Raw genomic sequence first — 14,830 nt, 5'->3', positions numbered from 1 at the left:
TCTTTGAAGCCACTAAAGTGGACAACACCCTGAAAAGGGCTCTGATCCTAGATTAAGGGGATAGAGACGTTTATAAAATCCCCAAGCCAATCAATGAAGCTGCTCCCAAGGGAATCCATTGAACTTTTGTATGCACGTTTTAAGGAATTTGCCGTCACATGTAAGTTCAATGATGAGAATGATGAGATAAGAGTGCCAATAATTCAAGGGTGCGCATCAGCAAAATTCTGTGAGTGAATACTGGAAGAGTCAGGAAAATCTCTACCTGATATCCTAACGCTGGGCCAGACCAAGGAGCTCTCCAGAGCCTATGTTGCTCACATGAAAGTGGCATTACAAAAACTGGTAAAGTTGAACCAGTCAACGTTGTCACACCGACACCCAATGCGAAACAGTTCACGAGGGATGGCATAAAACCCTGGACCTGTGGCTACTGTGGGGGATCTTCTCATAGCCCCTCAGAGTGCCCAGTGAGAGTCCAAAAGTGTGTGGGGGGGTGTGAGGGAAAATCAATCACTTCATGAAAAGTGGTCATTTTACTCGGGAGACCAAGGGTGGCGCTATGTGGTAGGACATTTGTGCCGTCACAGTGATCCCACACAACATTTTTGTGTGGGAAAAGTGATTTTTTCAGCTAAATTTGAGGTTTGCAGGGGATTCTGGTTAGGAAAATATTGAGGGATCCATGCAAGTCATTCCTCTCTGGACTACCCAGAGGGTCTCGTTTTAAAAAATGTGTGGGTTTGGTAGGTTTCCCTCGATGGCCCCCTGCAAAACCAGGTTGTTTTATGATAGGCAATTTTGAAGTCTCCACAGTAAGATTTGGGCCATTTCCTGTTGCAGCCACTGTGCCTACCCACACAAGTGAGGTTCCATTTTTATCAGGAGACCTGGGGAACACTAGGTGGTAGGAAATTTGTGTTAGCTGGGTGATCCCACAACTTTCCCAGGAGTGAGGAAAATGTGATTTTTTTCAGCTGCATTTGAAGTTTGCAGGGGATTCTGGGTAAGGAAACATTGGGGATCCATGAAAGCCATACCTCACTGGACTCCCCAGGGTGTCTAGTTTTCAGAAATGTGTGGGTTTGGTAGGTTTCCCTAGATGGCCGCTGAGCCTGGGGCCAAAACCCAGGTGCCACCCCTTTCAAAACCAGTTGTTTGTGATAGGTAATTTTGATGTCTCCACAATACGTTTTGGGCCCTTGCCTGTCGCAGTTACTTGACCCACCCACACAAATGAAGTACCATTTTTATCGGGAGACTTTGGAGAATGTGGGGTGGGTAGAAATGTGTGGACCCACGTAGATTCCAGAACTTTCCATCACAGAAATGTGGGGAAAATTAGGTTTGCAAGGGATCCTGGGTACCAGAACCTAGTGAGAGCCACACAAGTCACCGCATCCTGGATTCCCCTGGGTGTCTAGTTTTCAAAAATGTATAGGTTTGCTAGGTTTCCCTAGGTGCCGGCAGAGTTAGGGTTCAAAATCTATAGCTAGGCACTTTGCAAAAAAGGGTCAGTTTTCACTGTACAAATTTGGTGTGCCCACGTTGCGTTTTGGGCCGTTTCCTGTCTTGGGGAGTAGGTCTGCCCAAACAAGTGAGGTACCATTTTTATTGGGAGACTTTGGGGAATGGTGGGTGAGCAGAAGTTTGTGGATCTGCGCAGATTCCAGAACTTTCCATCACAGAAGTTTGAGGTTTGCAAGGGATTCTGGATAACAGAACCTAGCAAGAGCCACACAAGTCACTACAGCCTTGATTTCCCTGGGTGTCCAGATTTAAAAAATGTATAGGTGTGCTAGGTTTGCTTAGGTGCTGGCTGAGCTAGGGTCCAAAATCCACAGCTAGGCACATTGCCAAAAAAGGGTGCGTTTTTACTGGAAAGATGTGGTGTGTTCACATTGCGTTTTGGACCATTTCTTAGTGCTGGCACTAGGACTACCCACACAAGTGTGGTACTATTTTTATCGAGAGTCTTGGGGGAATGCTTGGTTGGTGGAAGTTTGTTGCTCCCCACAGAAATGTGAGGAACATTTTTTTTTTTTAAACTAAGTTTGAGATTTGCAAGGGATTCTGGGTAACAGAACCTGGTGAGAGGCACACAAGTCACCCCATCCTGGATTCCTTTGGTGTCTAGTTTTAAAAAATATACAAGTTTGTCATGTTTCTCTAGGTACCGGCTGCGCTAGGACCCAAAATCCACAGGTAAGCACATCCTGAAAAAAGTCAGTGCCTAGTGGGCTTTCTGCCGCCTTGGGGAGGGGGGCATCGGGGGCTATTGACAGAAAGACTGTGGTTATTTTTCTGGGGGGCGGGGCATTGGGATGTCCATTCTGAGCAGCCCCTACCCCTATGTAGGAAAAAGCCAGCATCAGCTCTGGCGCCTAGGGGGCTCTCTGCCCCTCCCCTGGGTGGCAGATCAGGGGCTACTGTCCCCATCTGCCTCCTGGGGGGCAGGAAAGACTGTGGCATCTTTTTTGGGGGTGTGGGGGCATTGGCATACCCATGCTGGGCAGCCCCCAACCCTGAAGTTTGAAACAAAAATGTATCCCTAGTGCCTAGTGGGCTTTCTGCCCCCGAGGGGGCAGATAAGGGGCTATTGCACAGAAAGACTGTGGCAATTTTTTGTGAGTGGGGTCATTAGCATGCCCATTCTGGGCTGCCCCTACCTCTACATATAAAAAAAGAATCCCTGGTGCCTAGTGGGCTTTCTGCCCCTCAGGGGCATATCAGGGCTACTGCCCCCATCTGCCTCCTAGGGGGCAGAAAGAATGTGCCATTTTGGGGAGGGGGGTTGGGGGCATTGGCATGCCCACTCCGGGCAGCCCCCACACGAACTTTGGGGTAAAAAAATCCTGGTGTCTAGTGGGCTTTCTGTCCTCCCAGGGAGGCAGATAATGGGCTATTGCCCCATCTGCCTCTGGAGGCAGAAAGACTGTAGCATTTTTTGGGGGGGGTGGGGGCATTACCATGCCCATTCTTTGCATCCCCTACATATATAAAAAAACACACCCTGGTGTCTAGTGGGTTTTCTGCCCCCGGGGGGCAGATCAGGGGCTGTTGCCCCTATCTACCTCCTAGGGGGGCATAAAGTCTTTTGCCTTCTTTGAGGGGGTAGGGTGGGGGCAATGGCATGACCATTCTGGGCAGCCCCCCTGGCCCATGGAAAAAGAATCCCTGGCATCCAGGGTGTTTCTGCCCCCCGGATGGGGCAGATTGGGGGATACTGTCCCCATCTGCACCCCGGGGGGGGGGCAGAAAGACTGCCTGTGGCAAAATCTCATGGGTGAGCAAAGGACCTTGCCCAAGGAGCCGCTCCCCCTCTCTGGTGGCTAGTGGGTGGATCCCTGCTTGGGGATCGGCCTCCTGGGGTGATCCCTAAGCAGGGATCCACTAAGGAAGGATACCATTGGAAAGGGGAGATTCTTTCCTTTTCAGTGATACCTCTCCGAAGTGTTTCGGTGCTCTGGGGGCGGAGATAACCCTACAAGCACTGAAACAATGAAACTGAAACTAAGTTTCAGTTTCAGTTTCTATGCAATGATGTCAGCACGCCATGCGCGCAATCGTCCTTGCATTGGAAATGCAAAAACGGGCTCAGGAGGTTGGGAAAGCTCTTCCCCACCTCCCAAGGCCAATAAAAAAAAGGAAATACCTCTGCTGTCTGCAGCAGAGGGATTTAGTTCCCCTGTATTCATGACGGTTCCGTCATGAGCATAGGAGCACTGGTGCTAGCACTGAAAGTGTAATTTGAGTTGGTATATTTCATAAGTGATCTTGTAGATCTGTGTGATCATTCCCTTCTATATAATTCAGTAAACTGATGTTAAAGTCTTTCGTTATGAGATACAGGGCATCAGGATGGATTGATTTAAAATTTGCAATAATTTTAAAGAGTTTTCACAAATTCGTGGTCAAAAGATTTTAGGCAGTGAAAGTTAAGTCATCAATGTGGTGTTCAAGGCAGCAGACTCATGCTTTTATCAGTGTTATTAAATGACTTATTTGGCCCTTGTTACTATTTCTGCAAGAGATCCAGCTGAAAGACAATTCTTAAATGGATGCCAAGGGCCTCACTAAACAAGGAGATTGAATGGATGCTCTACTTGTCAGACCATTGGTTCACCCTACAAAATTGCAAACACATTTTGGTGAAGCACAAACTCAGCCACCATCATTTATTCCTGGCTAAATTATGGTGTAAATGAGGTAAAATTAGGAAACAAATGTGCTTGATCTTCGCATTTGTTCTTCGTATTATAGCAATGTGTGCAATGGCAGATGAAAGGTGGAGAAATGTGATCTTAATGTGTGTAGAGTCTAAGTGAAAGGTGCGGAAAGTATGGAAACAAACCATGGTTCTTTATCCCTTAAAATGCAGTTTCTTCACACATTTTCCATTTCCTAACAATTATGGATGATGGATGCTTTTTAGCAAAGGCTTGAGAGCACATTTAAAAACTGCAGGCTCTGAGGTGGTGGTTCTGTCTAACACATGTACGGAAACGGACTATTAACTGGCAAAGTGCTTTAAAAACTTTTTGATAAAAAGCTGAATAGTGATCAATAATGCCTTTTCCTAAAAAAAATACTAGAAAAATTTGAAAAAACTTTATACTGGTATGAAGTCCTATTCCAAGTTCAACTCTTTTGTCATTTTTTTCTGGTTTCTGTTTGTAACCCATGCTGGCATTTGCATTCTTTAGATGAGGGACTAAGCCTTCGACCAGTACACAAACTTCTGCCGTAGGCTGTCATATGGTTTTACTTTCTCTTTTTTCTTTTTTTCCTCATTTATCAAATTATGCTCTGAAATCAGGAAAGCCAAAGCTGGCCAGACCAAAAAGAGGTAATGAGGCACCCGTTCTCTTCACGAGGGAGGGAGGATAGAAATATCCCGGGTCCAGAACAAATACCTCCTGGCTGGTCGGTAAAGCTGACTCCTCTGAAACAGGTGCTGAAAAAGGTGACCCAGCACTAAAGCAACCTCTGTAGCATACAATTAATTATTGGGCCATAAGGTTTCAAAATAACTTAAACATACATCGTGCAAAAAGTTGGGCGTGAACAAATCCTATACGCCAAAGCCATGTTCCATGTTCCCTTTGCCCTCCTTCCCCAACGTTTTAACCCATCTTAAAAGTTATTAATATTTGAATTCAGAGACTGAGTTTTCAGAGATCTCTGAAAGACGTTGCCATGATATTAGTTTAGTATCCACTATGAGTTGCCCCCACCTAAGAATGCCACAGCCCCGTAGCGGGATTGCGAATACATCTAGTAAACAATCCAGAGTACCTGGAGAATCTCAGATAGGCGCAACGTCGCTGTAGTAAGGTATTTGTAGGGCCGATCTAACTTGATACCAAATCTTAGAAGACGCTAGAAGGACCTTTAACCTCACCTTCCTAAAGAATTTGGGATGGCCAAACTTTAGAAGGAAGAAATCTGCTTAGTATGGAGAACTTGCCACGAGGGCCCTAAAAAGTGGATACAAGCAGGAGCTTCCCGTCAATAGCTGATAAAAGTTCTTCAGATGGAATGTGCTGTAGAGTTGGTAAAGATCTGGACTGGCGATACCTCCATGTTCTTTCTTTCTTCTGAACTTCTTCTAGGAGATTCTAGGTCTTTTATTTCCCCAAATAAAACTGGAGAACTCCCCCTGCACTTTCTTAAACCAGGTCTTCTTAAATTCGGAATAGCATTAAACAAGAAGGTAATCTTTGGGAGGACTGATATTTTTAGGAGGTTTGATTTACCCTAGAAGGAGAGTGGGAGAGCCCCCGTGCTTGTAGCTGTGATTTAAGAGCGGGGTTATACTTTCTCAGTAAAAACTGCGTATTTGTTTGTTAGACAACACGCACGTCAGAACTGTGTAGGACTGATTCTAAGCACACCATCAGGACATGTTGGCCTTAGTCCTGCTAGCTCACACTGCACCATCTGTACCCCAAACCTGACACAGTAACATAGGATTGTGCAACCTCAGAGCACAACAACCCGGACTCACCAAGAAAATCGTGGTAACGGATCTAGAACTTTTCTGTTTGTTTCCTTATCCATACCCAAAGAGATATACAAGAAATAAACAGCATGACATTTCACTATTTATTGAAGCATTGTGATTCTTAAGTAAAGTATGTGTGCTGCAATTATCAATAGAAGGAAACAGAATAACGTAATTAGTATTATGAGAATGGTGAAAAAGATAAACAGTTTAACCATTTTGTTGTTACAGCGTGTTAGAAATAAGGGTCTCTAGTTGGCAATGGTTTGCACCTTTGTCCAAGTAGGGACCTAGTCAGGGTGAGGGGTATACACTTCTAAAATAAACCCTGCTCACACCCTTGGTAGCTTGGCACGAGCAGACAGGCTTATCTCAGAGGCAGTGTTCAAAGCATTTGTAGACACATACAGTAATACAGTGAAAACACTACAAATGGGCACCACACCAGTTTAGAAAAATAAGTAATCTTTATCTAAACCAAACAAGACCAAAGCAACAAAATCCACAATAAAATAATCAAAATATGACTTTTGAAAGGTGGAAACAGTTCTGTCCATAGAAAACTATAGATGCAACACTTTCAACACAAAGTACCTTGGATGCGTCAAAATCAAAAGCAAGGACAGCTGCAGGGAAGGTGATGCATCGGTTCCTTACGCGCAGGGAAGGTGATACATCGGTTCTCTACTCCAGGGGAGGTGATGCATCGGTTCCTTACTGCCACGCAGGGGAGGTGATGCGTCGTTTACTAACTGAGGGTGAGGTGATGCGTCAGTTTCTTACTGCGCAGCAAGGTGATGCGTCAGTTTCTTACTGCGGCCCTGGTGTCCTTGTAGATTTGGCACCCCAGTATCATGCATGAGGATCGGGGATGAGTCGGTTCTCGTTTCGGTGGTGGCAACGGTGCTGGGTTGGTTTCTTCAGCCACGGTCCCACGATGCGTTGGTTCTTGCAGTCGCACAGCAGGGCCTGCGTAGGAATCGGTGCGGTGATATCAGGCTTCGGAGCACTCGATGTGGCATGCAGCAATTTCTCCCACTGCGGGTAGGCACTGTGTCGGTTTCTTTGGCGATCCATCGAAAACAGGTGCAAATGTGTCGCACTTCTCGTCCTCGCATTGCTTTTCCAGCTCCCTTCAGCAGGAACAACCTCCAGAGGCCCAGAACAACAACAGGCACCTCTTGGCTGGTCAGAACTTTCAGCAAGGAAGTTCAGGGAAGCTGGGAATGAAGTCTTTGTATCTCTGAAACTTCAAAACAGGAGGCAAGCTCTACCTCAAGCATTTGGAGATCTTCCTCAAACAGGGAACACAGCAAAGTCCTTGTCCTTTCCTTGGCAGAAACATCCACTGCAGGCCAACCCCAGACAGCACACAGCAAAGGGGTAGTACTTCTCCTTCAGTTTCTCCAGCTCTTCTCCTTGGCAAATATTCCTCTTGAATTCCAGAAGTAATCTAAAAGTCTGGGGTCTGGGCACTACTTTTTATATCACAAATTCCTTTGTTCTCTGGTGGCAGAGAAACTCTTTGCCCAGCCAAAACCAGTTCTGTCCTTTCTGGTGCAGCTTCCTGGAAGGAGGTGGAGACAGCATTGTCCAAGGCAGACCAGGCCCATTCAAGTGTGAAAGAAATCTCCTCCCCCTACTCTTAATGCAGCCCAGGTTCTTTCAACCCAGTCCTGACTCACCCTGGAAAGGCAGGGCACACCACAACACCCCAAAGTGGCTGTCAGAACAGAATGCACATCTCCAGCCCCTGTCACTCAAAAGCCAAACAGTCAATACACAAACCTAGGGGCTGCACACAGGATGGCTATGAAAGAAAATACCTACTTTCTAAAAGTAGTATTTTCAAACACAGAATGCAAAAATCAACCTCACATAAAGATGCATCTTTATATTCTGAGTTCAGGCATACTAAACCTTACTTTCCTATCTTGTACCAATGGGAAGTTTTATTTATAAGATGTTATAAATGAACTCCCATTCTATCCTTTGGGACAGATAGCCTTTCAATAGTAAAAAACAAAATTGCCAGCATTTTACTATCAGGACATGCCACACACATCAGGACATGTCTTACCTTTCACATACATTATACCCTGCCCACTGGGGTACCTTGGGCCTTCCTGAGGGTTCACGACGCACATGTAAGAAAAGGGTAGGTTACAGCCTGGCAAGTAGGTAAACTTGCCAGGTCGACATAGCAGTACGAGACTGAACACAGACACGGCACTGGCAGGCCTGAGACCCCTTTTAGAAGGCGGCTTGGGTGGGTGGCACAATCAGTGCTGCAAGCCCACTAGCAGCATTTGGTTTACAGGCCCTAGGCACACACAGTGCGTTGTACTAGGGGCTTAACAGTAAACCAAATAAGCCAATTATGGAAACACTAATCCATGATAACAATTTACAGAGGGAGCACTTACACTTTGGCACTGTACAGCAGTGGCAAAGTGCCCAAAGCATCTGTACTAGCAAAACTGAAGTCCAACACACAGTAAAACCTAGGGATGGACAGAGAACTCCGCTCCGCCAGTGGAGCAGAGTTAGCCAGCCACCCCCGCTCACTGGCCCGGTCCCTGTTTCTGAACCCAGCCAGGTCAGGTGAGCCTGCTCTGTCCCCGATAGACGCCTGTCCCCAGCACCCGGACCCTCGGATGGCTTGCAGGACCAGGGGTCTCCCTCATCCCGGGGCCCGCCGGACGGAGCTCAAGCCCTGGGCCCGGTCCCAGCTTCCGGACCCTAGCCAGGCCAGGGAGAGCCTCCCCGTGTCCCGATGGAACCCCGTCCCCAGTGCCCGGACCCTCGGCTGGCTTGCAGGATGGGGGGCTCCTGCACCTTGGGGCCTGCAGGCCAGAGCTCAAGCCCCAGGCCTGGTCCCAGCTTCCAAACCCTAGCCAGGCCTGGGAGAGCCTCCCTGGGCCTCGATGGGACCCCCATCACCAGCGCCCGGACCCTCGGCTGGCTTGCAAGACAGGGGGCTCCCAGTCCCTGGGGCCTGCCAGAAGGACCTTAAGCCCTGGGCCGGGTCCCAGCTTCTGGACCCTAGCCAGGCCAGGGAGAGCTGCCCGGTGGACACCCCTCCCCTAGCGCCCGGACAGTCGACTGGCTTGCAGGACGGAGGGCTCCCGCACCCCGGGGCCCGCCAGATGGAGCTCAAGCTCCGGGCTCAGTCCCAGCTTCAGAACCCTAGCCAGGCCGGGAAAAGCCACCCCAGTCGGAGCTCCTGAACTCAAACCGAGCTGGGGAATGCCCGACTTGCCCCGGGCCCATGGCGGAGCAGAGGACGGAGTCCAGTGTAGGGAGCGCTGGCCAGAGCTCTCTGGCCTGGACGCCCAGGGGAAGACTGCCCACTTCGAGCCTGCGTGGTGGGCTCCCGCCTGCCCATTCAGGGCTCAGGGCCTCTGCTTCCTGGGGGCTTGGAAACTCCAGCTGGGCTTCAGGCCCAGGGCTGAGAATGGGGGGTCCCCGGCATACCTCTGACCCAGGCCCATGGCAGAGCTTAACCTATCCCTGGACCCATCTAGGAGGCCGCACTGGGGAGGCCTCCACCGGCCTGCGTCGGGCCACCAAGGGTCTATGCTCCTGAACCCAGCCAAGCTGGGGAAGGCCCGCCCAGGCCCAGGGCGTGGGACGGAGGCCAGGGTGGGAGCACCCCGCAAGAGCTCTTGGCCCGGATGCCCAGGGGAGGACGGCCCAGGACCGATGAAGCCCATCCCGGGAACTTTGCCACCAGGCAGGCCGGAGGACGGAGCCCCGGACTGGGAGGACGGTGGTGCCCGGGCCCGGCCATCTGGTCGCCCCATTGGAAGCATTGCGCACCACCAGATGGCCGCGGGGAAAGACGCGACCAGATGGCCGGGCCCGAAGGACGCCAATCTGCCCGCCCGAGCCTTCACCAGGACTTGGGGTTTCTGCGTCCCGGGGGCTCGGAGACCTCAGCTGGGCCTCAGGCCCAGAGCTGAGAATGGGGGTCCCCGGCAGACCTCAGACCCAGGTCCATGGTGCAGCTTAACCCATCCCTGGGCCCGCCCCGCGGTTCTAGGCCAGGCCGCGCCGGTGAGCCCACCATGGGCCTGTGTCGGGCCACCAAGAGTCCCGGCCTATGCTCCTGAACCCAGACAAGCTGGGGAAGGCCCACCCGGGCCTGGGGCGTCGGACGAAGCCCGGGGTGGGAGCATCCGGCAAGAGCTCTGGGGCCTAGACGCCCAGGGGAGGACTGCCCAGGACCGATGGAGCCTATCTCGGGCACTCTGCCACACAGCAGGCCGGAGGACGGAGCCACGGACTGGGTGGTGCCCGGGTCCAGCCCATCTGTTCCCCGGCTTAGAAGCGTCAGCCCGGGAGCAGTTCTGGCATACCCTGTCCCTAGTAATCTGGAGGAAAGCTATCCTTCTTTCTGGTAACCCATGCGCACCAAGTGACGAAGGGGAACCAGGGTACGGGGGCGTCCGACATCATGGAGCCCTGGCTGGGATCGGGGAGGCGGGCGCGCTCTCACCGGGACTTCCAGGCCAGCCCGGCCATCTGGTCACCCCATTGGAAAGCATTGTGCGCAACCAGATGGCTGAGGGGAAAGGCGCGACCAGATGACTGGGCCTGAAGGACACCAATCTGCCATCCCGAGCCTTCGCCAGAGGGCTCCCGCCTGCCCCTGCAGAGCTCGGGGGCTCTGCATCCCGGGGGCTCAGAGACCCCAGCTGGGCCTCAGGCCCAGGGCTGAGAATGGGGGTCCCTGGCAGACTTCCTCCCCTGGCCCATGGCGGAGCTTAGCCCATCCCTGGACCCACTCGTTAGTCCCAGACCGTTCCAGGGAGGCCTCCACGGGCCAGCGTCGGGCCACCAAGGGCCCCGGCCTATGCTCCTTAACCCCTGGCCCGTGGCGGAGATTAGCCCATCCCTGGGCCCACTCGTCAGTCCCAGACCGTTCCAGGGAGGCCTCAACGGGCCAGCGTCGGGCCACCAAGGGCCCCGGCCTATGCTCCTTAACCCCTGGCCCGTGGCGGAGATTAGCCCATCCCTGGGCCCACTCGTCAGTCCCAGACCGTGCCAGGGAGGCCTCCATGGGCCAGCGTCGGGCCACCAAGGGCCCCGGCCTATGCTCCTTAACCCAGCCAAGCTGGGGAAGGCCCGCCCGGACCCGTGGGATGGATCCAGGGGTGGGAGCACCTGGCCAGAGCTCTCGGCCCTGGACACCCAGGGGAGGACTGCCCAGGACAGATAGAGCCCGCCTCGGACACTTTGCCTCGTGGAAGGTCGGAGGACGGAGCCCCAGACTAAGGGAAGGTGGTGCCCATGCCCAGCCCATCTGGTCCCCGTCTGTCCCTAGTAATCCGGAGGAAAGCTACCCTTCTTTCTGGTGAGTCGTGCTCACCGAGTGATGGAGGGGACCCAGGGCACGGGGGTGCCCTACCTCCTGGAGACCTGGCTGGGAGCGGGGAGGTGGGTGAGCCCTCATTGGGACTTCCAGGCCGGCCCGGCCATCTGGTCGCCCCATTGGAAAGCATTGTGCGCGATTAGATGGCCGAGGGGAAAGGCACGATCAGATGGCCAGGCCTGAAGGATGCCAATCTGCCCGCCCGAGCCTTCGCCGGAGGGCTACCGCCTGCCCTTTGGAGGGCTTGGGGGCTCGGTGTCCCGGGGGCTCATCAGAGCCCTTAGCTGGGTCTTGGGCACGGGCTGCAAGTGGGGGCCCTGACGGAACTCTGACCCAAGGCCCGCAGTCACCTTGACACGCAGGTGAAGCGGAGGAGGCCTGCCCTGGCCCGATGGACCCCCATGACGGGCACCCAAATCCTCAGCTGGCCAAATGATGTGGGCTCCCGCACCCCAGGGCCCGATGGATCCCAGGCCCCGGAACCAGTCCCCACTTCTGAACCCAGCCAGTCCGGGGAGGGGTGGAGCCTCCCCCGGCAACCAGGGACACCTGTCCCGGGCGGACAGACCCTTGGCAGGCCGCAGGACGGGGCCTCCCACACCCCAGGCCCTGCCCGAAACCCAGGCCCTGGGCCCGGTCCATGCTTCTCAACCCAGCCAGGCCGGGGAGATCTGGGAGCCTGCCCTGGCATGAGGGACCCCTGTCCCGGGCCCACGGAGCCTTGGCTGGCTGCAGGAAGTGGGCTCCTGTTCCACAGATTTTTCTCATAACTCCGTGGAACTCCGCGTAGTGGCACTACGCTAATTCTGCCCCGGGTTAGTAAAAACACAGGCGGCAAAGGCAAAAATACCAGGGAAACCCAGTCCAAGGATGCCAGGTCTGACACAGAGAATATATGCTTGCATATAAGTACTGTAATATAGTTGTACTCGTACCTAGAGCTGCCTATTTTAGTGTGCCTAGGGTGGGTGAATCTGCCAAATCTCTGCATGATGATCTAACTTCCCTGTCACCTATGAGTTAGTGTGACCAGGGTGCCCATCTTAGTGGAGAGCTGGGCATCATCCCTCAAATGCGGTAAACAGGAATCAGCTAGGCTGAAATTTCAAAATGGGGTAACCTCTCAGTGCCAGCGAAATGCTCCTCTAACTAAACTTTTTTAGCTGCTGGGTGGTTCTCTGCTCAGGAGGAGCCAGGCCGCCCTTTCCCGAGGGCTGTGAAACACTGGTGCTGGCGGCAGAGCACCTCGCGCAGGCTTCGTTTCCAGCTCCTTTACACCTGCCCCTGGGTCACACTTCAGAAGGAGCTGCCCCTGTGCCCTGCCAGGCAGAAGTTAGGTGCAGACACCCATCCTGCAAGTTGACGAGCAAACCATGTTATGAAAAGCAAACGTCAAAACACCGAAGCTGATCACAGTGTGTGGGCGCGCCTGTGTCCCAGCTCCTGATTGGTACCCCCACAAGCCTTTGAAAACAAGTTAATTTTAGAAAGTAAACTTTTCTACAAAGGATATTTTTCCTGAAAGTTTCGGTAGGCTACATATCATTTAAGGGGTGAAGAGTGCCTGCCCAGTGACCCTCATGTGGACCAGCCTCAGCAGGTATACCTTCACATTAGATTGTCAGTACAAACACCTCAACTCTTGCCCAACTCCCACACAATGGCGCTCTCTGAAATGATGCATGCGCATGCAGGCTTGTGTTTGCTCCTCTGTGCCTGAACTTCGCCGGGCCCTTCAGCCTGTCTGGGAAAGCAAAAGCACGCCGCCATGCACGCGTAGTGGCAAAAAAAATGCGCGTGCGTGAAAGTAAACAAAGATGGCGTCGGGCTGTCCACATGCACGTGCCTTTTTTTGTCCCTACGCGTGCATATTTAGCTTTGCGGATGGCGAGAGCAGCCATCTTTGTCCATCTGGACGCGCGTGCATTCAGCTTCGGCTGAATCGATTCCAAAAGGTGCTCTTCATGGCGAGACAACGCATGCGCTGCTTTCGCCAGGTGAGACCTAAAAATGGCAATGAAAAGATTTGGCAGCAGAGGACAGGAGCAGTGGCAGGCTAGAAGCTCCAAAGTGAACATATCACTTTGCACAGCTGTCTTTCACCATCCAAAGTGACATGCACAATTTGAAGCTCTCCAAATAGCTGTCTCAGACAGCTGGGTGGAGACCAAGCACAAGCCTAAAGGGACTGAAGGAGCATCAAGCTAGGATGCTCCATTCAATCCTGGCGCTGCAGAGGAGCACCGTGATTGGTTAAGGAAGTTAGCTGGTCCCATGCTGCAGGAAAAAGGAAGATTGAGTCCAGAGTGAGGAGCGCGGTCAGGTAAGTGGATTTTTATCTTTTTTAAATGTATGTTTTGTATTCCGCAGCTGTTTGCCCGGCTCACCACTCCCGATAGCTGCCAGCCGCCACTGCTATTCCTACAGCTTTAGCTACCACTGTGAGAAATATAGTAGCGCTTGCTCCTTGTAAAAACAACAGTAAAAGAATTAACTGGCATGAATGTAAAATAGGCAAACACAATTACTGTAATAGGAAGGGAATTAAAAGCTGTTTCATACTTGCACTATCTTGACTGTGTAAGAATTCAATTGTTGGCGAAATTGCCCCCATATTAAATATCACTGAATAACTCATTAGAAATACATGAAATACTTACAGGGAGTTTTCCTTCAGGAGCTGTTTCTTTGACTGGCTTTCGAGAAATATCTAATAAAGATCAATGAAATCGAAGATGGACAATGGTATTAATTTACATCACTCAACATTCTTCGCTGACATTTATATTGAGATTGTCTTTGCACAATGTAAGCTGACAATGTTGAACACACATTTAACAAAAAGCAAGCTGATTCTAAAAAACAGACAGACAAGTCAGATGATAAAGCCATGTTTAGAAAGAATTACACTGTTTTCGTAAGTACCATTTAGTGATCTTCCAAAAAATTGAGGAAACAAACCACGTACAGTAACTGCAAAAAATAAAATTGACAAAATCTCACAAATGAGAATTTCAATATCACACTCTTTCTCCAACTAACCACCTTGTTGGTCGGTTGCTGTTGATGGTACCTAATGTGCACAATTGATGAGCAATGACCCGAGCCTGTCTGCTCGTTCTCCACCTGTAGTTTTTTATACATTATTTTCACCCCCTATAAAATGGCAAAAGCACAAAGAGCATCTTCATCTTTAGACGCAATCGTCCAGAGCCAAGGTTAGAATATTTTTCAGCCGGGGGGCGTGGCTTGACGCCCAAGGAGTATGGACGCGTCTCCGTGAGGCTCCCGGTCCCGGAGCGGAGAAGTGCAACTTCGCGATGATGTCTAAGGAAGCAGCTGGTAGCAGTTAGCATGGGAAGTGTTCCTGCATCGCACACCGTGCTTTTCGAATAGTTCTGAGACGATTACCTTGCCTTTGTCAGGTAATTAATGTTGGCTCGTCT

The 14,830-nt window shown here is 51.5% G+C and overlaps 1 protein-coding gene across 1 annotated transcript in view; it reads right to left on the bottom strand.

Moving 5' to 3' along the window:
* Positions 1-14,830, bottom strand: part of LOC146855282 (uncharacterized) — a 401,924-nt gene that overhangs the window by 213,846 nt on the left and 173,248 nt on the right. The window contains exon 3 of the mRNA XM_085651108.1: positions 14,045-14,094. Within this exon, the coding sequence (XP_085507234.1) occupies positions 14,045-14,094 (50 nt within the window). The remainder of the gene's footprint in view (positions 1-14,044; positions 14,095-14,830) is intronic.

The sequence above is a fragment of the Triturus cristatus genome, chromosome 4_1 (genome assembly GCF_964204655.1).
Source record: "Triturus cristatus chromosome 4_1, aTriCri1.1, whole genome shotgun sequence".
NCBI classification, from domain to species: Eukaryota; Metazoa; Chordata; class Amphibia; order Caudata; family Salamandridae; genus Triturus; species Triturus cristatus.
The sequence above is the reverse complement of the archived record's forward strand: the minus strand, read 5'-3'. Positions and strand labels throughout refer to the sequence as shown.